Source organism: Sorex fumeus, unplaced genomic scaffold, assembly GCF_029834395.1.
Source record: "Sorex fumeus unplaced genomic scaffold, SorFum_2.1 ptg000003l, whole genome shotgun sequence".
Classification (NCBI taxonomy): Eukaryota; Metazoa; Chordata; class Mammalia; order Eulipotyphla; family Soricidae; genus Sorex; species Sorex fumeus.
In genome coordinates this window covers 34,804,992-34,830,999 of record NW_026606060.1, presented here as the reverse complement: position 1 = coordinate 34,830,999, position 26,008 = coordinate 34,804,992, and the positions used below count along the sequence as shown (strand labels likewise).

The 26,008-nt window shown below is 37.4% G+C and overlaps 2 protein-coding genes across 2 annotated transcripts in view; one reads left to right on the top strand and one right to left on the bottom strand.

Moving 5' to 3' along the window:
* The window catches only part of CEP290 (centrosomal protein 290), a 115,151-nt gene extending 108,429 nt beyond the window's left edge, over positions 1 to 6,722 (top strand). The window contains exons 51-54 of the mRNA XM_056115489.1: positions 1,395 to 1,468; positions 2,540 to 2,634; positions 4,651 to 4,730; positions 5,934 to 6,722. Of these exons, the coding sequence (XP_055971464.1) occupies positions 1,395 to 1,468; positions 2,540 to 2,634; positions 4,651 to 4,730; positions 5,934 to 6,164 (480 nt within the window). The 3' untranslated portion in view covers positions 6,165 to 6,722. The remainder of the gene's footprint in view (positions 1 to 1,394; positions 1,469 to 2,539; positions 2,635 to 4,650; positions 4,731 to 5,933) is intronic.
* Positions 6,723 to 6,851: 129 nt separating this feature from the next.
* On the bottom strand, positions 6,852 to 19,948 carry RLIG1 (RNA 5'-phosphate and 3'-OH ligase 1). The gene is made up of 7 exons (XM_056115477.1): positions 19,808 to 19,948; positions 16,697 to 16,814; positions 13,015 to 13,110; positions 11,606 to 11,722; positions 9,823 to 10,020; positions 8,339 to 8,508; positions 6,852 to 7,065 (listed from the first exon to the last, which is right to left on the bottom strand). The coding sequence occupies exons 1-7, from the start codon at positions 19,895 to 19,897 to the stop codon at positions 6,877 to 6,879; spliced, it is 978 nt and encodes a 325-aa protein (XP_055971452.1). The 5' UTR covers positions 19,898 to 19,948; the 3' UTR covers positions 6,852 to 6,876.
* Between the last annotated feature and the right edge of the window lie 6,060 nt (positions 19,949 to 26,008).

The following is a 26,008-nucleotide window of genomic DNA, read 5'->3' as shown; positions in this document are numbered from 1 at the left end:
TACTCACAGTCTACTCCAAGCTTTCGCTCACACCGGAACTGTTGGAATGATTTTCTAATTAATACCCCTGATTCCACTGTTGCCTATTTTTAACTTCTTTTTACCCCTAATATGTGTCTTCCACTTAATGGCTAGTAACTCTTTCAAGGCATAAAGCAAATATCGCAGCACTATCCTCAGATGTTTCCAGTGGTTCTCCATCAGCCCTGAAATGAAATCTTGTTTTTCCATTCATTCGTCTTTTGTAAAAGTACATGGCAGAGGACTGGAGCAATAATACAGGGGGTAGGGTGCTTGCCTTGTACACATCAAGTTCAATCCCTGGCTCCTCACCTGGTCTCCCATGCCTACCATGAGTGATCCTGAGAACAGAACCAGGTATAAGTCCTCAGCCCTGCTGGGTGTGGCCCAAAAGCCAAACATAGTGGGTCTGAGAATGTGGTTCAGTGATAGAGCTCTTACATTATGTATCATACCCTGGGTTTAACTCCTGATACCACATATAAAAGGCGTGGGGGCTATACTTAATCTAATTGTCCTGCCTCTGTTTTCCATTCTAGCCTGATCCTTACCATTTTCCTCTCAAACACTGTTAGCCTTCTTGACCTCAAATATATTCAGGCTTTAGGGCCTTGCTCTTGTTTCTCGTCACGTCTTAACTAGAAGTTCCCAAACATTTTCTATGTACTTCCTTCCATCACTCCATCCCTCTTTTTGGCTTGTCTTAATTGGATTGTCGGGAGAGGGCAATAGGTGTTTAAGCCACATCTGGCAGTGCTCAATGACCACTCCCAGTTCAGTGCTGTAGGGTCACTAGAGAGGTGCCCATATCACATGCAGGAATGAGCATCAAACTGAATTGGCTATGCACCACACAAATGCCCTAATCCCTATACTGTCTCTCTAGCTCCTGAATTATGTTTCTTGAAACTTTCCTTTTATCTGGCACTGTTAATGACATCTCTCAACATTTCTTCCTTCACTAAAACTAGAAAGACCATAGAAACATGCAAGGATTTTTGCTTTTTTCTGTCACCCGTGCAGCTGTAACAGGGCTTGACAAGCAGTAGTTGCCCACTACACAATTGTTGAATGAGTAAGTGATAGACAATATCATAGAAGTGTTAGTGTGATTCTGTATTTAGTTTGGGTGCCACCTCCTGCCATGTTCATGGCTTACTCCTCCTGATAGGGCCTGGGGAACCACACGACATGAGAATTGAAACCATCAGCTTAGTTCAAGGCAAGCCCCCTATCGGCCGTTCCATCCATCTGACCCCTATGTGTGGTTTTAAAACTCAGATTTTAATACTGTGCTTAACCGGATATGTCTATACTTATCAACATCATATTTCCTTGTCAAACTGTCTTTTAATTTCTTATTGTGTCCTAAGATTGAGATTCTGAAACATGTTCCAGATGATGCCAAGACAGAGCAAGGCCTTCAACGGGAGCTTCAAGTTCTTAGGTACATTATATGTTCACTTGACTTTTTACCTTTTTACGAAATCTTGTAATAGAACCAGGTTTGCTATAGCAAGACTATAGAGACTTTTTTTACTTAAACATTTAAATAAACATTTACTTTAAATATTTATGTCACTGTCACTGTCCTCCCGTTGTTCATCATTTTTTCTCGAGCAGGCCCAGTAACATCTCCATTTTGAGACTTTGTTGTTACTGTGTTTGGCATATCAAATACGTCACAGGTAGCTTGCCAGGCTTTGCCATGCAGGCGAGATACTCTCAGTAGCTTGCCGGGCTCTCCGAGAGGGGTGGAGGAATCGAACTCAGGTTGGCCATGTTGGCTGCATGCAAGGCAGATGCCCTACCTGCTGTGCTATCGCTCCAGCCCATAATACAAAAGTATTTAAATTTATTCCTCTTATGCCTATTACTGGGCTGGAGCAATAGCATAGTAGGTAGGGCGTTTGCCTTGCATGCAGCTGACCCGGGTTCGATTCCTCTGCCCCTCTCGGAGAGCCTGGTAAGCTACCAAGAATATCCTGCCCACACAGCAAAGTCTGGCAAGCGCCCAGTGAAGTGTTTGATATGCAAAAAAAAAAAAAAAAAAAAGTAACAAGTCTCACAATGGATATGTTGCTGGTGCCTGCTTGAGCAAATCGATGAACAACGGGAGGACAGTGCTTCAGTGCAGTCTATGCCCATTACTATTATCTTTCTAATAGTACTAGTAGTACTAGAGGGTAAATCAAATTCTAACATGTCAAGTTTATGCCTTAAACTTTTCCTATTAACACAATATTAAACCTTTGATTCCCAGAAGCAATACACAAAGTGGGGAGGAAGTCGTTACTCCAGAGGTTCTGTGTAGCATATCTCTCGAGACTCTCCTCTGAGAGGCAGTCTTGAAAATCCTGAATGTTCATTCCAGCCACAATCCCTGAGAATAGTAGCATTGCATCAGGAATAAATAACTTAGTAAAATATTAGTAAATTCTGAGCACAGACCTGTGTGTACAGCAGTTTATATAAGAAATATCCAAATACTTTTCTCAACAAATTATAATTGTTTTAGATTAGCTAACAGTCAGCTGGAAAAAGAAAAAGCAGAATTAATCCATCAGATAGAAGTTAATCGAGAGCAAGATGGAGCTGAACACACCATACTTGGTAATGTATTTTGTCGAGCTTATATCATGCTAATATTTTTTCTTTACTCTTTATTCAAATTCATTTTATCTCTGGTTGCACATTTTTCAGCATCAACTTTTGTCTTTGAAGTAGCTGTTTTTCAGTTGAATCACTGTAAATTAATCATTCATGATTGAGCTTCAGATGTACACATTGCTCGCACCCAACCCCTTCATTAGTGTCCACTTCCCTCCACTAGTGTCCCTGGTTTCCCTCCTGCCCCCGACCTGTGTCTGACAGGCATTTTTTTTTTCTTTATTTTCTAAACAACCCCCACCCTCACCCCACCACCACCATCTTTCTTTCCTCTTAGGCACTGTGGTTTACAAAGAATTTCAGCTGTTTTCATTATTACTGAGGCAATGTGGTGTATAGTACTGTCTATACTTTTGGTGTATACTTTGCCACCCTCACCATCAAAGTATCAGAAACCCTCCACAACTGTCCTTCTCTCACTTCTAGTTGGCCCCATCCATCTCTGCTCCCACTCCAGACCACTTCATCCCACTTGGTAATCCCAGTTCCGTTAGGAGCTAAGGGTTTGCTTTCACTGGACACTGTCCATGCCCTGCCTTGTTTCTATGCCACCAGCATCCAGCATCTGTCCTCCTTCTGACTTACTTACCATGACACCCTGTGGTTTCACCCACGCTATAGTAAAAGATTTCATCTTCTCTCATAGCTTAATAGTACTCTATCATGCATATATCAGTTTCTGTATCATTCATGTCATTGGGAACTGGTGACCTACGTTTTTTGTTTTTTGTTCTGTTTTGGTCTTTGGGTGACTCTTTAGACAGTGCTCAGAAACCACTCCTGACAGTGCTTAGGGGACCATATGTGATACTGAGCATCAAATCCAGGTCAGCCGCTTTCAGGGCAAGTGCCTAATCCGCTGTACGGAGTCTGACTACCTGTAAGGAAATTTCCAACCCTTGTATTTCCTATTTTCTTTCTAAAAGAGCCTTAACTTTATGAAATGTTGTAGGTATCTTTATCCTTTAAATAGGGTGGTCCATATTTTGTATTTCATACTGTCATATTATTAAAGGTCAAAAGCAAAAACAAGAATAAAAATAAGTGGTCACTAACATAACTTTTACAAAATGTGATACATACAGATACATAAAATATATACATATATCATTCCACGGATTAAGACAATTAGCTCAACATGGCATCTCATGACTAAGAAAACAATAGTAAAAAATCATTAGAACTTTCTGCAAAAGTTAGGGAAGCTCTAAAAAGTATGTGTTTGTCTTCCAAAGGAAAGGTGGGTACTGCTGATTCTATTCCCATAAAAAAGGAAGAGTAAAAGTAAAGTACTTGTCTCCAAATTTATAACTAGGTAACTGTACAAGGGCACCTTAATAGAATATGCTTTTGTTCCAGTTCTGTAAAACTTTTTTGCTGATCATTATTTTCTCAGATTCTGTAATTTTGAAGTGGCTGCAAAATATAAATATACTATATCTTAAATATAGTCCTTTAAAAAATGCCTCTAGCAAAGATAAAGAAAAATAAACTTCGCTGTTTAAAATTAAGCACTGGTGCTGTTTAGTAAGCTTTTTTCTACCAAATATCACGACAGTTATTTTTGATTATCCATCCTGCCTACCATGTTTTGCATATGGTGATCTCACAGGAAATATGTACTAAGCTGTGTAGAGTAGCCTGTGTATATGGTCAGGGTATGGTAATAGCTCCTTGATAACCTCATTCTTTGATGTATAATTAGAACCTGACACATATTCCTGATTCAGAATCCTTTAAAAACTATTTTCATGTGTGAAAATTAGCCTGACTCTAAACTTCTGATAACTGCTTCCACTGTCTGCTAATTATCTGCAATTACAATGCTAATTTTTCAGTAATAAAATGCCATGTTTACCAAGCCCTAGATTGTTACCCTTTGTGCCTATGTCCTATAATAAAATCTGTAATTTGAACTTTTTTTGGGAAAACTAGTTAATTTTTCTAATTTTTTAGCAGATGATGACCACTTAAAGGAAAAGGTAAAAGATCTAGAGACACAACTCAAAACCTCAGATTTAGAAAAGCAACATTTAAAGGTAAAAATATTAACTTCTTATAATTATGTAGTATTATATTTTATGGGGTGGGGCTGGAGCGATAGCACAGCGAGTAAGGGGTTTCCCTTGCATGCGGCCAACCCGGGTTTGATTCCTCAGTCCCTCTTGGAGAGCCTGGCAAGCTACCAAGAGTATCCTGCCCGCACAGCAGAGCCTGGCAAGTTCCCCTTGGTGTATTCAATATGCCAAAAACAGTGATAACAAGTCTCACAATGGAGACATTACTTGTACCCGCTCGAGCAAATCAATGAACAGGAGGACAGTGCTACTATATTTTATGAAAACATCTTTTGAAAATTTTTGTAATAACCATCATTGAGTTTTTAAGGAAGTATCCTTAAAATTCCTGGTATTGAATTTTATACTTATATCAGACAAATGCAAAGGATTAAGAAGTATATTTTATCTTTTTTGTCACATTGTTTTTTTAATATTTTCTTAAGTTTCAGAATACCCTTTAAGAAAGATGTATTTGTTATGTTTTGTCTCTTGTAAGAAAGCTGTAAATAGAACAATCAGGCAAGAATATAATAAGTGAGTGATCTGGCTATTAATGGTTATTAGAGATGAAATAATCTTTCTTTCATTAGATACATTTTACCTAGGTAGAAAAACTCTAGTTTCCCTGATCATACATTTATATTCAGTTAACCTTTATTAAAAATTAAACTTATAAATATAAATGAACCTTAAACCAAATATTATTAAAACAACTTCAGTGCTGTGAATAGCCAAGTCTTTTTGACTACTTTATTGAAAGTATTGATACAGTTTTGGGCAAGAAAGGAATTGTTCCCTGCATACCCAGCTCCAAGTAATATGAGGATAAATTTTAGTCAAATATCAGGACAAAGTTTATGGAATCATTTGACAGTTAACAAATTAGCTTATACAAATAAAACATTTTAATCATATGTTAAGATTTCCGCAAAATCTATCTCCCTAGGTATATTTTGACTATTCACATTACTGAGGATAGGCACTGATGTATGTAATTAAGTCTCATGTTTTTTTTTTGACGGATGAGCCCACACCTGGCAATGCCCAGGGCTTATTACACCTAGCTTGGGGACCATATGTGGTACCAGGGATCAAAGCCAGGTAGGCTGCATGCAAGCCAAGTGCCTTACCCACTGTACTAAAGAGTGCATTATATCCTAAAGATAATATGTTTCTATTTAGGAGGAAATACAAAAGCTAAAGAAAGAACTGGAGAATTTTGATCCTTCGTTTTTTGAAGAAATTGAAGATTTAAAATATAACTACAAAGAAGAAGTGAAAAAAAATATTCTCTTAGAAGAGAAACTTAAAAAACTTTCAGAACAATTTGGAGTTGAATTAACTAGTCCAGCTACTGCTTCTGAACAGTTTGAAGATGAAGAGGAAAGTTCTTCTAATTTCCCTGTTTATTAAGGGACACCTATAACTGGAATTTAACTTTTTAACTTCATGTTAAAATTCCATCTGGGAATCAAGTATGTCTGACCTACATGATCTCCTTCCCAATAATGTATTATATAAATTGGAATTTTTAGTAAACAAACACATGAAATATTGAACCATAAGGAAAGTATATATTTTTAAGAGATTTTTAAATAAGTTGTGACTAGCAAATAGGCAATGTGCTACGGAGAAAATTCTGTACATTCATAATATTTCAATTAAGTGTTTAAAAAAGTATGAGGCTGTAAACCAGTAATTTTGACATTTTAAAACTGTTTAAGGTTCTCAAGTATATTTTATATATATATATACATTGTATGTACAAATAGGAGGTTGAGCCATGTTTTATTAATAATTAGCAAGATTAGGTTTAAACTAATTTAAAAAAAAGTCTAAAATTGGTTTTAAGTTGTTCTGTTACAGTACAAGAAATCAACCCCTATACAAACCGGGGGCCTTACCGTTGCTTATATTTTTTAAGTCCACAGGCTTATATGCTGATTTTGAATAAAATTTTGAATAGATATCTGCAACTGTGGGATTTGTTTCTTCAGATGTAAGAAGACTCATATTAAGACACTGAACAAGTAGACACCTTGAATTATTTTACCTTTTACGTATGGCAAAACATTCAAGATTAAAATGTAACAATAATAAAGCTGGATTTAATTGCATTTCCAGTTTATACTTCAAGTATTATATCTCTGAGCCTACTAAATTTCTGATTATCTATTTTTGAAAAATAATAAAACAAACTTTTAGTATCAGAGTCATAGTCATATTTGTTTAGGTTCATGTTGATGACAACTGGTTTTGAATTCATATAAGGATCTGGAATTGGCCAGCATAAACCGAGATGATGGCGATGAACCTGTAAGAGAAAAGAGAACATTAGCTCTAGTCTGTTTTATCTTCACTCACACATAACTCCCAGATATACACTTGGCCTTCCACTTGATCTTACCCTTGTCTTTATCATAACTATTCTCCTGACATATCATGTACTTTGTTTACTGCCTGTCTTCTCTATGAGAATATGAACTTCATGAAGGCAGAGACATTGTTTTGACAACTATAGTTCCAGCACCTGGAAACATACTGGGAACATAATCACGGGCTCCTTAAAATTTTTCTGAATAACCATTTGCTGCTGAAGACCAAGGGTAGCAAACTGAATATCATGGACAGGGAGGATTCTAATCAAAGGATGTATTGTGTGGCTGGCTGATTTTTTTTTTTCCCTTTTCTCTTGATTTTGTATGCTCTAACTAATTGCAATGTGGGAGTGTTTGGGAGATGACAGTGGAGAGCAATTGTGTAAAGTTAATGTCACTAACAGTTTTATGTACCATGGTAGCATGAATATGCCACGAATGGATAGGAAAGGAATAAGTGCCAGATAATGTTTAGGAGAGTGATATAACTTAAATATGAATCTCACCTTAATTATGAGTCATGTGATTAAGTTGAAGTGTACAGATTCAACAGGATATATAAAAGAGGGGGATTAAAAATGATAATGAGGCTTAAGTGATAGTTCAGGGGACTAGAGCTCCTGACTTGCCAGGTTTGAGCCTCAGTACCACATGATTACCCAACACTACCTGGAATGAGCCCTAAACCATCGAGCTGGGAAAGGAGCTGTGGATACTGTGGGTGTGGCCCCACAACAACCAAAATATTAGCTTCAGAAAATAACTGGGAGTCAGGGAGCTGGTACGTATAAGTCCTGCTTTATTATTAATATTATTAATATTATTATTTTAAGTAGAAGTTACTCCTGAAAGTGCTGGATGCAGGAAGGAAGCCCAGGGGTAATACTCAGAGCCTCATGCATGCTGGGAATGCACTCTACTCCCCAACTGATGCTAGATATATGCTATCGTTCACCTTGGCACTCCTACAAATTTCTTAAAAATTCTGTAACCAAGTAAATATGGGAGACGCTGAGTTAAATTAGTACAGAACATGTCAGAGCATTATTCTACAACATGACTTTAAAAAAAGGGGATACGTAGTACATACACATAAAGGATTTTAATTTCGCCAATACATATTAGAATACTGCAACTTGTGGGATATTTTAGTGGCATTTCTGTTTTAAGATCTTAACATATAATTACAGAAACTGCTTTCTGTGTTACCTTGATTAAGCAGCCATCACTGCAATGCCACACTATTCCTTCAATTTTACCCTCTCTGCAACCTTCAAACCAGGACAATAGATCCCTCTGCCTTAAGGGAGGCAGATTTCTTATTTGAAATGCTCCATGTGGTATAAGAAAATGTAATGGATGTTTCTTGCTTCCTAATCCTGAAAGGTAAAAAAAACTGCTGTTAGCCATACACAGTGTTCAGGAAAAAAATATTTAAGAATTTACATTTCTAAAGTAAAAGAAAATAAAGCATTTAAAATAACTTAGGAATAAATTGTTATTTTTTCCTCCCCAGAGCCAGGAAATAAACCCAGGGCCTCCTGTGTTCTGTGGCTGAGCCATGTCCCTAGCACACACTTGGAATAAATTTACGAAAAGTTTAACTGATTGCTTTCAGACTGATTACTACAATGCTTCTCACAGCAACATGGCACCTTCTCTATTAATCCAAATTCTACCTTCATACTATACAAGAGTAGGAGCACTATGACCTACAGGCCAAACCTGTTGTTACAAATAATTTCTATAAAATACAGTTACAACTGGTCGGCTCTGTACAGTCTACAGCCTATTTCTTGCATCACAAAACGTGAACATTTACTATCTGTTCTTTCACAGATAAGTCCACCAAACCCTGCTCTATGCTGATAGCCACATCCAAATATCATTAAGGGTATGCCGAAGAGCAAGGTCACCCCTCAGATAGCTTGTATAATTTACAATGCTGGGTTCTTTCTGCTTCTCAATCAGTCTGCTTCTGGATTTTACTCTTCCAACTGCAATGTCTCTGGGCCTCTCTTCATCTCCTATCTACAACATATTCCATAATGCCCTTGGGACTTTTACTCAATTCACTATAGTATGTATTTTGATGCCCGACATGCTATCCATTATCAGTTACTATTAGTTATTAATACTAATTACCTAGCTATGAAACACATAATTTTCAATAAATTCAGTATACCTATTTTATAAACCAGCAAAGTTACATATAATTTGCATAAACTTGTATAATGTTATGGGATGTCATAGCACTGTAACTGTTCTATAATGTTATAGGAAACTTCAGAGAGGTTTGGATTAATAAGTCAATATGCTAGAATCTTGGGGCTGGAGCAATAGCACAGCGGGCAGTGCGCTTGCCTTGCATGTGGTGGACCCAGGTTTGATTCCCAGCATCCCATAAGGTTCCCTGGCACCGCCAGGGGTAATTCCTGTGTGCAGAGCCAGAAATAACCCCTCTGCATCACCGTGTGTGACCCAAAGAGGAAAAAAAAAAGTCAATATGCTAGAGTCTTGTAAAAATTATTCCATGGATGCAAAACAGAAGTGGTTATAATAAAGAAAATTATTTAAAACAAGTTTGTTAGTGACATGTCATGGGGGGGAGTGGGATGTGTGTTTTAAAAATCCTAAGAAGTTCTCTTTATGACAGTTACTAACCCTGATCAGGAAAAAAAAAATTTACTTACCATATGGATTTCCATTAATATTTGTTCCTATAAGCTCCAGTGTTTGTTCTAAGAGTTCTGATAAGGGCACTGCACTAATTTCCAAAAGGCCAAGATCATCAGGATGATGCTTCAGTACCAAAGCAATCCCAAGTTCATAATTAACTACTGAAGAATGCCAGCAATACTGTTTGTTGCTCTTTTCTACTGGTACCCAACCTATCATGTAAAGAAAGGCATTTTTAATCACATTGTTTTACTTTGGAAGATCTTTTGAAGATATTTTTATTTCAGGTATACATTTTCCTTTTTCTGGAATAAAAGTCAGTGTGTGTGTGTGTGTGTGTGTGTGTGTGTGTGTGTATGTGTGTGTATGTGTTTGTGTGTGTGTGTGTTTGAAAGCTTTAAAAAAATTGTTATTTTTATTTATTTGGGAAGAGACGGCTTAAGATCTGGCAGAGCTCTAGAGTGAATTCTGGTGGTGCTTGGTGGACCATAATATCTGGTGCTGCAGATTCAAACCTGCACTACAACAGTCTTACCGCCTATACTATGTCTGGCCATTATTATTTTTTTTTAATCAAGTTTTTTTCTACCTTCTCTTTGGTTCCAGGGACAAGAGACAAGTCTAAGTTTTCCAAAAACATTCTTCAGACATACTAGGGTTTATATGCCAATGTGACCATCCTGGTTGGCTTTCATTACTCACCCAAGCCACAATAATAACCTCTTTTCTGGTCCACTAGACTCCACAGAAACTTATTCACCTTTTATAATAGTTCTTTTAAGAAAAATTTAAATTTATCGGCCATAACCATGATGCCAAGGATAAACTCCAAGATTCCCTGAGATGGGATACAAATTCCTAAACTTAGCTGGCTATATGTATGCCAGTAATCATCTCCTGGAGAAACTTCAAATTTTTGATGGGATATGAAGTCCTTTAACACCTGAGTGCATTCCACATCTCCAGTCTCAATGTTTACAATCTCAAGTACCAGGATCCTCTAGCCAAAATGAAGTGCTACATAAGATTCCCAAGACCCCAGGTGCTTTCCTCTTTTGGGGAGCTGACCTGCCTATCAACTCCCAGGTTCTCAAGTTTCGGTACAGTCCACTCTACAGAGAAGTCTCCAACTCCCAGACATCAAAACAAATTCCTCCTCCTTTCTCCAACTATATCCTGTTTTGTTCCTTTTATTTCTTAACTTATATTGGTAATTTCAAAAAAGATGAGTGAGGGTAAATAAGGCTTCCGAATTACTAGGAACTAAGAGTATTATGTTCTTAATAGGTACTCATGTCCTGCTTGCTGAACTGGACTTTAATAAGGGGTTATCATCCTACTCAGCATACATTCACAATTTCTTCCATGCCAGAAAAAAATACTTGTGAGACACTATTTCCTCCTGCTTTTTGTTTAGATATTTCCTGGGATCTTCCTTTATTGTTCCCAATATAAAAGGCAGAAATTTCTGAATTATCTCACGAGATTAAGATCAATTATAATTTATCCTGATAACAACTTCAAGGCACTCCCATTCAACAGTTTTTTAATTTTCACAGATTACAGAAAGCAAACTATGCATCTTAGAAAATATTTTAAGCCTAAGGGGATATCCTTGATATAAAACACCTTTGATATGTCTCATGTACTAAATCCATAAATGACTCAAATTGTGTACTGCATAAACATTATACTGGATCAGATTAAAATGAAAAATTTAATTTCTGAGTAGTGGAACTTTTGTTCTTTTTTATAACAGTCAACACAAAACTGCCCTTCAGGAGAAATTTTTCATACCAGGAATGTGTCCATTTTCATCAGGCATTGGGTTCCCATTTAACTGTTCTATTTCCTTCGCTGGTATCCAGCACTCTGGAACAGGTTTGAAGTCTTCCTCAACATTCCAAAAAAAATCTAAAAGAGTTAAATAATCTTATATATGGAAATACTTTAAGGAAAGTACTGGGGGAAAAAATCAATATAGGAACAGCTATTAAAACACCACAGTATTACCATCTGTCACTATTTCAAAATGATTCTACTTCCCAGTGTTAGGGTACTAATACATGAATTATTAAACACACCACCTAGAGTCAGAAACAGTCTACTAAAGTAGCTAATAGTCCAGCATGTATACATTTATGAATTTTAATAAATTCAGAATACAAGTACATATTCAATGAGTCTACGTAGCCATTTCAATTAATGTGGAGAAACGTTACTGATAAACATTTGCAACTTATGACACTTACAAAATACCATCTTTTAGCCAGCCCAAATGAAAATTTCAGTTGTTTTAGTATGTTTTAGTAAAATTAATGTACTATAATATAAGGCCCTCCCGTTGTTCATCGATTTGCTCGAGCGGGCCCAGTAACGTCTCCATTGGAGACTTTGTTGTTACTGTGTTTGGCATATCAAATACGTCACGGGGAGCTTGCCAGGCTCTGCCGTGCGGGCAAGATACTCTCGGTAGCTTGCCGGGCTCTCCGAGAGGGGCAGAGGAATCGAACTCGGGTCGGCCATGTTGGCTGCGTATAAGGCAAACACCCTACCGCTGTGCTTTAAGTCATAGAAATATCAGGAAGAACTTTTGGGGCGGGGAGCGGGCTGAGGACCTTCCTGGTGACAAGCAGTCAGTGGTTCCATGCCAGTCTCCACAGCTGCAGGACTTGGCCACCCCTGTCCTGCTTAACAGCCTCCAGACAAGCAGGAAACCATTTTTAGCTACTTTCGAGAGGATTCTCTTACATATAAAAAGGGCTTAAGGGTCTGAAGCGATAGCACAGCGGGCAGGGCGTTTGCCTTGCACATGGCCGACCCAGGTTCGATTCCCAGCATCCCATATGGTTCCCCGAGCACTGCCAGGAGCAATTCCTGAGTAATTCCAGAAGTAATCCTGCTGGGTGTGACCCAAAACACAAAATTAATACATATAAATAAGTAAAATGGGCTTAAATTCGAAAATGAACATTGATGATGGAAACATCTTTGGTATATATGGTTAAATCTCGCATACACTTATACTGGTACTTTGTGTAGTATTAAAAAAAAAGAATTAAACACAATGTACTTTCTGGTTGAACTTTTTGTTATCTATACCAGTGAAATATAAAAGAATGTAACAAGAAACACAACAGCAAAAAATAAGCACAAATTTCACCTTTTAAATCTTGAAGAACTAAAAAACAAAAACAAAAACTCACCTTTTGAGCTCTGTTTTGAATGCTGAAAGTTTTTAAATCTTTTCTCAGCGAGTTTGTTAGGTTTTCTGTCTAACCGAGCCCATAGGTATGGTTGACCTAAATAAAAAAGGATAAGCACAGATGTAAAGATATATCTTCAGATTAATTCAGAATGATTTTTTTCAAAAATAGGATAATCTCTTAAAAGGTGCAACGCTAGAAGATAAAGGGAAATAAGAATGCAGTTAAACACATTCATAAAGGGCATGAGATAAAAGATATATATGTGTGTGTGTATATATATTTATACACACACATATTTATATACATGACCCCTTCATAAAAGCATTCCAAGGTCCTATTTTTTTCAGAGAGTAGCATTTATGAGAAAATAAAGCTATCTTCATACTAAATAGAAACATAACCACATTACTGTTTATACTGTTTCTGAAGCATTCAAACTGTGCTACGCGCTTTAATTCCTAAAGCATTTAAACTTTGGAAATGGTGTGTTCTTTGGTCAACACCTGGTCAAGGGACAATAATGGTGATGCCATGAAATCACATATGACTTCTCAAGGCATTTCCGATGGCATGGTGCCAGCATTCTTTGTCACATCAAGATAGAGGAGCTGCTCCTAGCCTCAATAAGCATCTTGGAGGCCCTGCTAGTGAGGATGGATAAACTTAGAGGATTTCCTGACCATTAAAATATAAAGACCCTCCCATTGATCGTTGATTTGCTCGAGCGGGCCCAGTAACGTCTCCATTGGAGACTTTGTTGTTACTGTGTCTGGCATATCGAATACTCTCGGTAGCTTGCCGGGCTCTCCGAGAGGGGCGGAAGAATCGAACTCAGGTCGGTCATGTTGGCCGCTTGTAAGGCGAACGCCCTACCCGCTGTGCTATCGCTCCATCTCCATTTTGGAATCCTTGCTTTGAAAAGTGGAGACTGCACAGGTCAGCAGCTTCTGACTAGGGGCCTGGGGAGACGAAGAGGAAAACAAAGAGGAAGTAAGGAAAAGGGGGGGTGGGTGAGGGAAGGAGGGACAATAAACAGATTTCAACTGGCCTCTCCAGACTCCTGGCTGTGCAAGAGTCTTTGCAGGTACCCCTCTTCTTCCAGTGCCCCTGCTAAGTTGTGCATCCTTTACAGGCATTAAGTGGGGGATCTGTAAACATCATCTTGTTGCTTTCTATATGTTTTGTTTTGTAAGCAATTAGGTGTGACCAGAGCAATAGTAAAGCAGGTAGGATGTGCTTGCCTTGCATGTGACTGGCCTGCATTCAACACCTGGCATTCTATCCAGCCCCTGAGTCTACCAGAAGAGATCCCTGAGTGCAGACCCAAGAGTAAACCCTGAGCACAGCTGGGTGTGACCCCAAAACAAAACGAAAAAAAGCAATGCATCCTTGTTTCTCTACCATGTTCGACATAACTATATATACTGATGCGCATTAAAGTTTCTCTCTTTCTCTCTCTCTTCCCTCTCCCTCTCTTTCCTTCTGTCGTTTTTGTTTCTGGCCACACCCAGCAGTGCTCAAGGATCACTTCTGGCAGGGTTTCAGGGACCACCTGAGATTTCTGGGATTGGAACTGGGTGAGGTATTGTCAAGGCAAATGTCCTACCCACTGTACTAAAAGCTGAATACAAAAGCCTGACAAGTTTTGCAGTTTTTTCCTTATAACTCAGAAGAATGTTTTAAAACATTGATTATATTTGGTTCGCAATTTCTGCAGTACATGTTTGCTATCCAAATAATAAGAAACAGACTAAAATTGCATTAAAATTTCTAGTTGAATGGATCTTTTGTTCTTTTAGTCAGTAAATATAAAAAAATTCATTTACAGCTATTAAAAATGACAACTATTAAAAAAAATAGAATTAAGATGTGAAGAAACTGGAACCTTTGCACACTCCTGGTATAACATACAACTGGTAGAACTGCTATGAAAAACAGAATACTAGTATCCATCAAAATATTGAAAACGTTTCAAAAGAGTGCTACTTGTATACCATATTCATTGTGTTACTGTACATTATAACCAAAAGACAGAAGCCTAAGTGTAATCTGCTGGATAAATGGATAAACAAAATATAGTAAATAAATAAATGGAGTATTATTTAACATAAAAAAGGAATATACAAAGAAAGATAAAAAAAATATAGAGAGAGACTAATATCCAAAGACAGTAGGAACAAGGCCAGAAGAAACTTCATGAATGCCACAAGTGTGTATGTGTGTGGACTGGGGGCACAATTAGGATAGACAAGGGACCATTATGCCAATATGACAATGATAGTTGGAAATGATATACTCTGGAAGAGAACTGAGTGCTGAAAGTTGGTAAAGAGATATATATATGATAACCTTTCGGTACCTGTATTGCAAACCTTAATGCACAGAAGAGAGAAAATGAAGAAAAGTACCTGCCCCAAGGGCTGGCTGGGGAAGGGGAATAGAGGGAGGGAAACTGGGGACACTGGTGGTAGGGAAATGTACATTGGTGAAGGGTTGGGTGTTAGAGCATTGTATGATTGAAACTCAATCATGATCAACTTTGTAATTGTATATCTCAAGGTGATTAAATACAAATAAAAGAAAGAAATTTTTGTTTTGCTTTGGATTTGGGGCCACACCATGGTATTGGAGGGGATGGGGGCTCCTCCTGACATGCTCAGGACATCATGCAGTGTGGGGGATCAAATCTGGGCTTCCATCATGCAAAGCGAATAATCTCCCATTCAGCTTACTGACCTGCATCTTCAAGCCAGAGAGAAAACTTTGTATGACTGAACCCTGAAGTATGCTAAGTGAAATAAGCCAGACGCAAAATGACCAACACATCACATTTCTATATACAATGCAGTTAAAATCATAGAGACAAAGTAGATGGTGGTTAGCAAGTGAATGGTGAGTTAATGAGTACCAGGTTTCCATTCTGCAAGATGAAACACACTCTGGAGATGATGGAAAGGGGTGAGAGCACAACAATGTGAATGACACAATCCCTTGAACTACATATTAAAATGGTCAACATGACAAATTTTATGTTCTGTGTATTTTATCACAATTTCTAAAAGGTTTATCATTTCAAAAGGTATCTCTTGACACTAGGAATTTCTGTTCTATTTACTTCTATCTCAAGTTGAGAGGAAGAAATCAGTTCTTAAGGTTTTTTCCAACACATTTTCTCCCTAAAAATAGCTGTTAATTTCCACTTGAGTTTCTGTATTTTTTAGATACATTAACTTATGGATAACTTCCAAATAATAACAGTATTAATGTCAGCACCAAGAAAAAAAGAATAAGAGAAGCTTTAGGGTCAGACAAACCTAGGTTCTAGTACCAGTTCAGTTATTCATTAATTAAACAGTCTTGATTACTGAAACTAAGATCTCTGAGTTTTAGTTTCCTTATCTGTGAAATGGAGAGGCTTACTATGTAAATTACAGATAACACGTATAAAGCATTTATCATACCATCTGGCCTTTAAGAAGTATTAAGTCATTATGAGTACTGCCTTCCTTTTCTCCCCAAAGAAAAAGATACACTGAAGACAAATATAATATGAGTGTGGGTTTATTAAGCTAGTATTCTCAGGTTTCCAAGGTTTTATCAGGAGCACATGCCCTGTTCAAGAAAGTGTTTAGAGTGATTAAGAAAGAACAGTAACATTTGGAGTACAGTATGATTTTACCTTTGTAGGTAGTAATATAACAACATGTTCCATCCACTTTTTCTGTTGGTATTGCATTGTATATATCTGCCTCTAATGCCTTGTGATTTATAGTTTCGGTTGCCAAAACTTTAAACGGCTTAAAAAAGAGAGAGAAAAAGAACTGGTTTAAAACAGCCTCTGTCTTCACACACAATCTCATCTAGTAAGTTCTAAATTTCATTCATTCTAAGGGATGATCTGTTTATATTCTTCAGTCACTTTAAAACTACTACAAGACTCATCCCGCCCTCCTTGGCTACCACAGCAATGTCTGTTGGCACGGGTTTAGAGTCATTCACATTTCTCTGTCCATCATAAAGATTGAATGACCGGGACGACATCCCATGAAGTGCTGTGTGTCTAGCACGGGTGTTCACATTTGATCATTCACTTGATAGTAATTACTGGTCAAATCCCTTCTATGGGTTAAGAATTGTCCTTGGCAGCATTGGTAAATATAAATATAAATAGAGGGGGGTGGGGAAGGGGGAGGTGTAGACAAAGCACGCATCCTTTTTAAACTTTCTTTTTAGTGCAAGAGAAAACAAGTGACAAAGTGTCAGTAGGTGTGATAAGTGCAAAGGGGAAGTGGAGGTGGAAAGGGCACTCAGCTCTATCAGCACTAAACTGCTTGCATATTAAATCATATTAAATGTATGTTTTTTTCTATCATTAGGTAGAAAAACTCAAAGAGTACGAAAAATGGGGGGGGGGGGGGTGCTCAATAGTTCAATAGTTCCTGGCAACATTTATCTGTAATTTATTTTCATTTCTGAGAAAAACTTAAGTCACTGTTTCATATCCTATATCGTTTGAATTGACATTCATGATTTACATAATGTGAAACAAAATGCTATACAATATTACAATATACACATTAATTAGATGTATATCGGCTTCAGTCTAATAAATGGAAGTACCATTAAGCACATAAGGTATGACCCGTGTGTGTGTGTGTGTGATGTGAGATTTTAGAGAAATTACTCAACAATTATCTACCACTCTTGGCTATCAATATATCCAAAGGATCTTCTAAGATACCAAGAGGCAGGGGCTGGAGATGTAGTACAGCAGACAGGGCGCTCGCCTTGCATGCAGTGGACCCAGATCAATTCCTGCACATCCCATATAGTTCCCCTAGGGTCTCCAAGAGAGATCCCTGAGCACAGAGCCAGGATACCTGTGTGAGTGTCCCCTCAAAATATAAAAAGTAAAAGATACCCAGAAGTTCATAAAGTTCCCCAACTTGTCATCACGCATCCCTGAGCACCTGCCCCGTAACAAGGTGTATGTTTCTGAAAAGTAAAGACCGACTTAATTTTTCTCTTCTACATCTGGACACAAAAATGATTGGGATAAAGAGGTTGATCAAAGATTATTTCATAACAAGTATTTCATAGAGTACACCTGTTTCAAAAATATCAAAAATTCTGGATGTGATCCAGACAGTGTTTCAGCCAAGCAAAAATAAAGAAGAGGAAGGATTATGCTTTTCATGTTAACAAGATGAATACACTTCGCTGGAGCAGATTTCACTTCCACAGCAAAGAGAAGACTGGGACGGATCAATGGTTAGATTGATAGATCAATGGTTAGAAGTCTTGAATGAGAGTAAAGAATGTATATGCTATAAAGAATATTATTAGTTATTATTAACAAAACAGGGCCAAGAGAAAAGGCTTATTTTTCCTGCTAGAGGGTGCTTCTACAAACGAACTCTCCCCCACCCCCACCACAAGCACACATGGTAGTGGAGCACCAGAACCAGACTCAACCACTATTCAGGAGACAAAGTTTCATGGGGAATAGGTTTGTTACAGTAAGAAACCCAAAAGCTTGCCAACTACTGCTACAGACATTGAGTAGTAACCAAATGGGGAGTTTTAACTAGGAGCAAAAAATGTGATGATGATTCTGGGTGTATCAGAAAAATTAGTCCGATAAACAGGATATAATTGCATGAAAATGATGAAACAGAAGACAAATATATATATATTTGATATATATATATCTTATTTGGGAGCCACACCTGGTGGTGCTCAAGAGTTACTGCTGGTTCTGCGTCAGGGAATTATTCCTGGCAATGCACAGGGGAGCAAGTGGGTTGCTACCCCCTGTATTACTGCTCTGGCCACAAATTCTTAAAAAATAAAATGACTGTAGGGCTTATGCTTTAATTCAGCAAATATTTACCCAGTGCCTAGTAAGTGTCAGAAAACCAGGTCTAAGAGTAACAGCAGTCCAGGCTTTAAAAATCCCAGTCTTCCAGGAAGACATGGAGGCCAATGGGTACAATTATAAAGGGAAGCATAGGGGTGATGTCAAATGACTTTTTTTTTTTGGTAAGTTGGAAGAACCCAAAAATAACTGAGGCTTCAACTAGCAAAAAACTTCTCTGGGTATTTAAGAGTTATCCTGACACTAGAATTTTTCTGCAGCAGTATTTATTAAGGGCCATTATTGATTAAACATTTACACCAGGAGTTGAGAACACATGTCAGAAGAAGGGGTCAAGGTGATTAGGCAGGTATCCCCACACCGCAAACCAGAGCAGCATGTCATTAAGTAGGAAGGTCCCAGCTTCAGGGATCCGATTGGGCCAGCTGTCCATACAGTGCCAGTGCCGGGTTTGGAACTGGTAAAGCAAGTCCCCCCCCACCCCCACCCCCACCCCCACCCCAAATCTCCACCCAGGCACCACACACCTGAGGAGTAGCAGAGCTTGGATTCGGGTGAGTGGACTAGGGTGAGTAAAGAATAAGTAGAGGGGACTAGGGTGAGTCAAGAGAACACAAGTTCGGAATGAGGTTTTTCCATCTCAAAGTGCTTGATTAAGAATCTGGTCGCAAGGAAAATTCCTGCTCAGCAGATGACATGCAGGTACGTGTAACTGCCTACATGGAAGCAGGATCGAGAACAGGGAGCTCAGGCGGTACGTTGTCTTCCCTCAAAAGCCCCCATGCTACACCTGACCACCAAAACAAAACAAAACAAAACAAACAAACAAAAAAAAACTCTGACGCCCCGCAGAGAAATTCCCACCAGCCACGGTGGCCCGGCCGGGAGCCGGTTGAGCCCTTTGCGTGGTACCTGCTGCTCCCGTTTGCTGGCCGGCTCCTCTTTCACTTCCGTCACGAACGCACACGGCATCTTCCGCTGCACCGACCCCAGGCGCCTCATGCTGGGGCTCCCGGGCTGCGCGGCGGCAGTGGGACAGGACCCGCGACGACAGCCCTCCTGGCCCGGGCCAAGCAACCCGCCTGCCCGCGCCGTCCAGCCCCCGGAGCGCGGCTGGGAGGCGGGAAAGGAAGTGGCCTCCAGCTCGCCGCAGCGCCTTCTGGGAGTTGTAGTGCGGGAGCCTGTGTGCGCTCCCGGGAACGTGTCCCCTCCTAACCACCACTCCCGGGTCCTCCTCACGTTCCCGGAGAAACTAAGTTCCGCGTCCGCGCTCTGTGCGTCTAAGCGTGCTGAATAACCGATCTACAAATGTCTATTTGTAGATTTTTTTTATATATATATATACTAAAACATAGAAAGAGCGAATCACTTCATGTGGCATTTGAACACCATGCTACAGAGAGCAGCAGGTCCTTAAGTATCTTTTGATAGAGATGCTTACTGACCTGTTACCTTTTCAAAGTTCCTAGGGGAAGCACTGTAGACGTTAATAGCCAGAGACAGCTCCAGGCCTAGCGAAAACCGATTTCTGAGGCCTCTAGAAAATAGCAGGTACCAAGCGACGAGAAATTAACGTTAGGCTTACGCTTCTTTGTAACCTCGTGGTGTTGTCGAAATCGGTTCTGATGCTTTTTTGATAGTGTGCAAAGCCTTAGACAAATCCAAAACCATACAGACCTCCAACAATCAGATTTAGAATTTCATTGGTCTCAAAATGAGCTCCGACAGAGTCCCAGAGACTTGAGTAGTTCTCGGTTGGCAGAGATGTTTAAGCAGATTGATTTGATTTAGGACTTGAAAGGCTATTGGAGGGTAAGTGGCCAATGACTGAATAAAATATTAAGTAACAGTAGCTTTTCTTTCTCATTGATGAGTACAATCCCCAGTAGCAGTTGTTTTTTTGAGTTAATACCAATTAAGTTGTGAACTTTAACAAAGCCCAGGCTTCTTTTTTAAAAAAATGTTATCTACGGGTCTACAACTAGAATTTGGAAAAATGAAACATCTCTATCTCCAGAGTTTGGAGATGTTTGTTGTACACAAAGTATTAAGGGAGTACAATTATTGGGGCCGGGGGCCAAGGGGATGGGTTGGATTCACGGGGTGGGGGTGGAGGGTTGTTGGTTGGTCTTTTGTTGTGGTTGTAGTAATGTAGAGGGGAGGGAGAAGGAGATTTTACATTTTAAGTAATTCGGTTATCTCTTTGTTTTTTTCTCACAGGAAAAGTAACCCACACAAAGGTCAAAATATACCCTTTATAAGCCAAGGGGCTGGAGAACGATCTAACGCTGTTTTTGAGATACTGGAACCGGAAATTCGTTCAGATTTTATAATCAACTCCCAGTGATTTTGTTCCCAGAGGAACCCTTGAAAACAAACAACTTGTTTCATGCACCTCAAAAGGGCAGCACTCAAATGACTTTGTCAACTACCAACTGTCATTTCCCAAACTGCCACAGAATCTATTAGGTCCAACATTCTCGGTCATCTCTGAGAAAATATCATCTTCCATTGACATTCCAACTTTTTCTTTGAATAGTACCAGCAAGGCTAGCCATTTCCCAGGAAGAACTCTTTTTTTTTTTTCTTCTGTGCGTGGTTTTGGTCAATTCCTAGAGCAAAATCTCTGCAGAAATTTAGGATTCTAAGGCAAGGGAGAGAAATAGAACCACTAATAAAAGTGTATTCCTGCTCTTTTGGGTTGCACACAGCACCATTCCCTGATTCTCATAAACCTGAAGAGCCAAACAAAGAGTTATTCTCAACCTCTGTACTCAAAATATTGTTACTGGATTACAATCTGGAAGACTTTCATCACTGCCACATGACTGAGTTAATTGTACTAGTTTGTGTAAAAGATGAAATGCATTTAATGTGAGTCTACCTGGCCAACACAAAATATTACAAAATTTTCAGACTTACATCCAACTGCAGAAACAAAGTTTTATTTCCTATCATTTCCTATCATTCTTTTATGGTGGGAAAACATACTCATTGGTATGACCATAGCTTTCCCTTAAAGACCAGAATGAACTTTAGAAGAGATACAAATGGCAAAGAAATGGGAAAAGGGAAATGTTTTCGAAAGGAAGAAATTAAGTCTCCAAGGCCTATTAAAGATACCAATATGCACAGATTTATTTATAGCTCTTGACACGATCATGATCATCCTGTTGTTCGTGGATTGCCTCTTGACAAATGATCAAAAAAAAAAAAACAACTTTGACCTGTTTGCCTGTTAGTGGAGTACTTGTTAAAACAAAGTTCAAGAGGTAAAAACATTTTTCTCAGCCTTCTAAAAGACAATTTTTATCTACAGTTAGAATACACTAAATTAAAAAAAAAACAGTTTGATGGCATTATAATGATACTTCATCCCCAGGATACCTTATTAGATCACCTACTAGGAAAATTTTAATTTCTGCTAGATTAAGCATATTTTAGTACATATGATAACTTGAAGACCTCAATAACTGTTGATTGAAATGCCTGGGAAGAAGAATATTCCACATTGTTTCAACAGATTTTCAAATTTTTCACATATTCTGGAACTTTTCTGCTATAGGAAGAAATTATTCCTACTTTACAACAGATAAAAACTATTGGAATATAGCTACAAGATGAAAAAAACAGTATATTTATTTTTAGCTACTATTGAAATATCAAAATCTGACTCATTTTTTCCACAAAAAGATAAACTGTAAGTAAATATTTAATAATTTCATTAATTTATATTACCATACATTTTTTAGTTTTATTTCAGAACCATCTATAAAAATTGGAGTTTGGAAATAGCTATTTATAAAAGCCTTAATTTTTTAATTATAAAATTACTAACTAGTTTGTTTCATATTTGATCAGAATATTAAAAAATAAAATCTAATTTTCTTACTTAATTTTTGGTTAATATACTATAATTAGTAAGAGAAATATTGTTAGTACTTACTTAGGTAAACTAACCTACAGTTACAAGTGATGTCATTTCTGATGAGCAAACAATGTATTAGGTAACAATGAGGAAAATTCTGGAAGTTTGAGGTTGTGTGTACTAGCAACCACTTTCAACATTTCTGCAAAGCTAGAGAAGGTATCTTCTAATTTAAATTTCTTTAAGAATTATCTATTGTGTAATATATGTCAACAGGAGGTCAGTTTTAAATACTACTGATAGCCTGAAGGACTGTGGAAAAGAAATCCTTTTCCCCCCAACACACTGATAGTTCTTATATTTGCATTCCTGCAATTCTTATACTAAAAACATTTGGATTAGCAGCGAGAGTTGAAAATGGCAGAAGTTGGGAATGACTGCTATTTCTTTTATAATTCCACATGCATAAAGGTAAATATTGTACAATTTACAGTACTTCACATGCTTAAGCTTTTTAGAATGAAGAAAGATATGGCATTAATTTGCGTGACTGAATCAAAATTTACTTTTCCCACAAAATACTTTGTTTTAGAATATAAAGTAAAAGTTTATCATATATTGTGGTACATTAACATTTTTGATAAAGTGTGAGATGATTGATGACTTTTTAGAAATTGCCAATATATATAATTGTGACATGCCGCTGGCAATTTAATCTCCTTTTGATGATTTTGCCTGTTATACCTCCTTGAGACTTCGAGTCTCAATACCGTTTCATTATATGATAGATCATAATCTTGTCTAATGTGATTTCAGTCATATAAATTAAAATTGTTAAATTCAATCATAATAAAACTTATTTTAGTAATTTAAACTGATTTCCTAGTGAAAATTTATTTAACAAATTCTAATTTTCCTGTTAAATGTCTTTAAAAGCAAATATTTGATATAATGAAAATAGAAACAAATAATATAACCAAGCTAGCCAAATGTGAATTAAAGTTTAAAAGGTAAAATTGTGGAAGTAACCTAATTAGTTAAGATTAATGGATTGCAGTGAAGCCAAGAAAATAGTGAACTTTAATGTTTGGAGCTTCATTTTCATGGCAATGAAATTATTAAAGTCACAGTATATCTAGTTAAAAGTCTTTTGTCTCTGCCTAGAAACCTGAATGGAATCAACCACTTTATATGAATTTGACCTAATTTCACTGCCTTTTACCTTATGACTAAACTCTGGGACAATAAATAAAACTTAAATTTATGTCCTTTGTGGGATGAGTTTTGTCTACTTCACTGCCTTACCTTCAAATACTTAGAGCACTTATTTAAATTATTAATTTATTGTTTGTTTATTTGGGGGACTCTAAGCAGTGTCAAGGTACCCTAAAGGTCACTCCTAGATCTACTTGCCCACCCATGCTGGAAGGTTTAATGCTCAGATCCAGGGATACTGCAGGCCCCTCTGGGTTAACCCGGCAATGCTGGGGTAAAGTGACAGAGATTAAACTAGGACCTCCCCATGTCAAAATGCTTGTTTCAGCCCTTAAGTTAATTACCTACCCATAGTACTATTTCTTAAAAATTTAATATGTATTATAAACCATCATATACTTAGATTGCATAATCTTTGAGTAACCATTGAGAAGGGCATTATAGTCTCTTTTCACAATTGAGGAAACTGAAACAGAGAGGATGAGAAAAATATATTAACTTTATGACTAGTCAGGTAAAGGAAACGGAAGTGTATCTAGTCCCTTCCCATTCATCCAACAATACTGTGATCTACAGATCTTTTAGAAGAGGGAGCGTGTAAAGACTGGAGTAAGAGAGAAGCCAGACTCAAATAAAAAATAAAGATGGAATATTTATCAAAGAGACAACTTATATAATATTTTTATTTTAATATTGTTGTTGTCTTGCCTCTTTTCAAAATACAGTGGCCTAGTTTATTTTTCTAATTGTGTATGTGTAGAAGACAGAATTTTAAAATTACTGTTAACTCAGAGTGAGCATTTGCCTCATGGGTTAATCATCCGTAGCAACCACATTTTTTAAAAAAGAGGACTGAGAAGCAGAGCTCTTTAATTACCTTCTTAGACTAGATTAAGTGGAAAATGTTATTGATTTTTTTAATATATGGAAATTTTGACACAGATTTTAAATGTTTATATAAAAATAGGTAACGTTTTGTTATTCCCTTTACTGCTCATTTTTCTTTAACTTATTTTTTTAAATTAAAATTTTTTAATTTAAAATATAAGTTAAAATTCTTGAATTTCAAGATTTTTTATTCATTCTTTAACTTAATTTTTTTTTACCAATTCAGATTGTTAATTTATTTTAATGATTATTAGTAGTTTGGGCTGGGGCAATAACACAGTGGGTAGGGCATTTACCTTGCACACGGCCGACCTGGGTTTGATTCCTCCATCCCTCTCGGAGAGCCTGGCAAGCTACCGAGTGTATCCCACCCGCGCGACAGAGCCTTGCAAGCTCCCCATCGCGTATTCGATATGTCAGAAACAGTAACAACAAGTCTCACAATGGAGACGTTACTGGTGCCTGCTCGAGCAAATCTATAACAACAGGAGGACAGTGCTACAGTGCTACTATTTTATTAAAATAATTCATAACTGTTTTTGTTTATACATAAAGATACCAGTGTGTATGTATTCTGGCACAATTATTTGCCTTTGTAGACCAAGGACATAAAACAAGTATGTGTAATGTAGTGTAGCATACCAAGGTAATTAACTTAATATTCCACTAAAGTACAAATGTTTAATCCCCTTTTTCATTCCCTGTGTGACCTGCTTAACAGTTTTACTATAGGCTCAGTAAGAAAATATTATTTAATATAAGTATTGATTAATACATATCTCACAATTAGAATATGAATAGTGATTCTTAATTATTATTCTTTCTGGTTTTCTTCAGAAAGAGAAATTAGTTTATTCTGTTATTGGACTGTGATCAAGAGTATCATTGGCCATCTGTGGTTATTCTTACTGAAACATATGGATTAATTTATAACAAAACTATTTTTTCAATAACTTTTGACATGTAACTTTTAATCATTAGATTATATTGTTAGTCTCTTACTAATGAGACTTCCAAAATTTATATTTGTTTTTTTATACCAAATTGATATGCTTCCTTTAATTAATTAGTAACCTGCTGTTATCAATAATCACTGAAGTTATTATATTGAGTTTTCCACACTCTTTACTTTTTTCTTCTAG

Excerpts from the sequence above, each read along its gene's own strand:
- RLIG1 (XM_056115477.1), bottom strand. The coding sequence starts at position 19,897 with ATGAGGCGCCTGGGGTCGGTGCAGCGGAAGATGCCGTGTGCGTTCGTG. Across the intron at positions 16,815-19,807 it reads CCAGCAAACGGGAGCAGCAG|CCGTTTAAAGTTTTGGCAAC; the intron begins GTACCACGCAAA and ends CTCTTTTTTAAG. Across the intron at positions 10,021-11,605 it reads TGAAAATGGACACATTCCTG|GTTGGGTACCAGTAGAAAAG; the intron begins GTATGAAAAATT and ends TTTACATGATAG.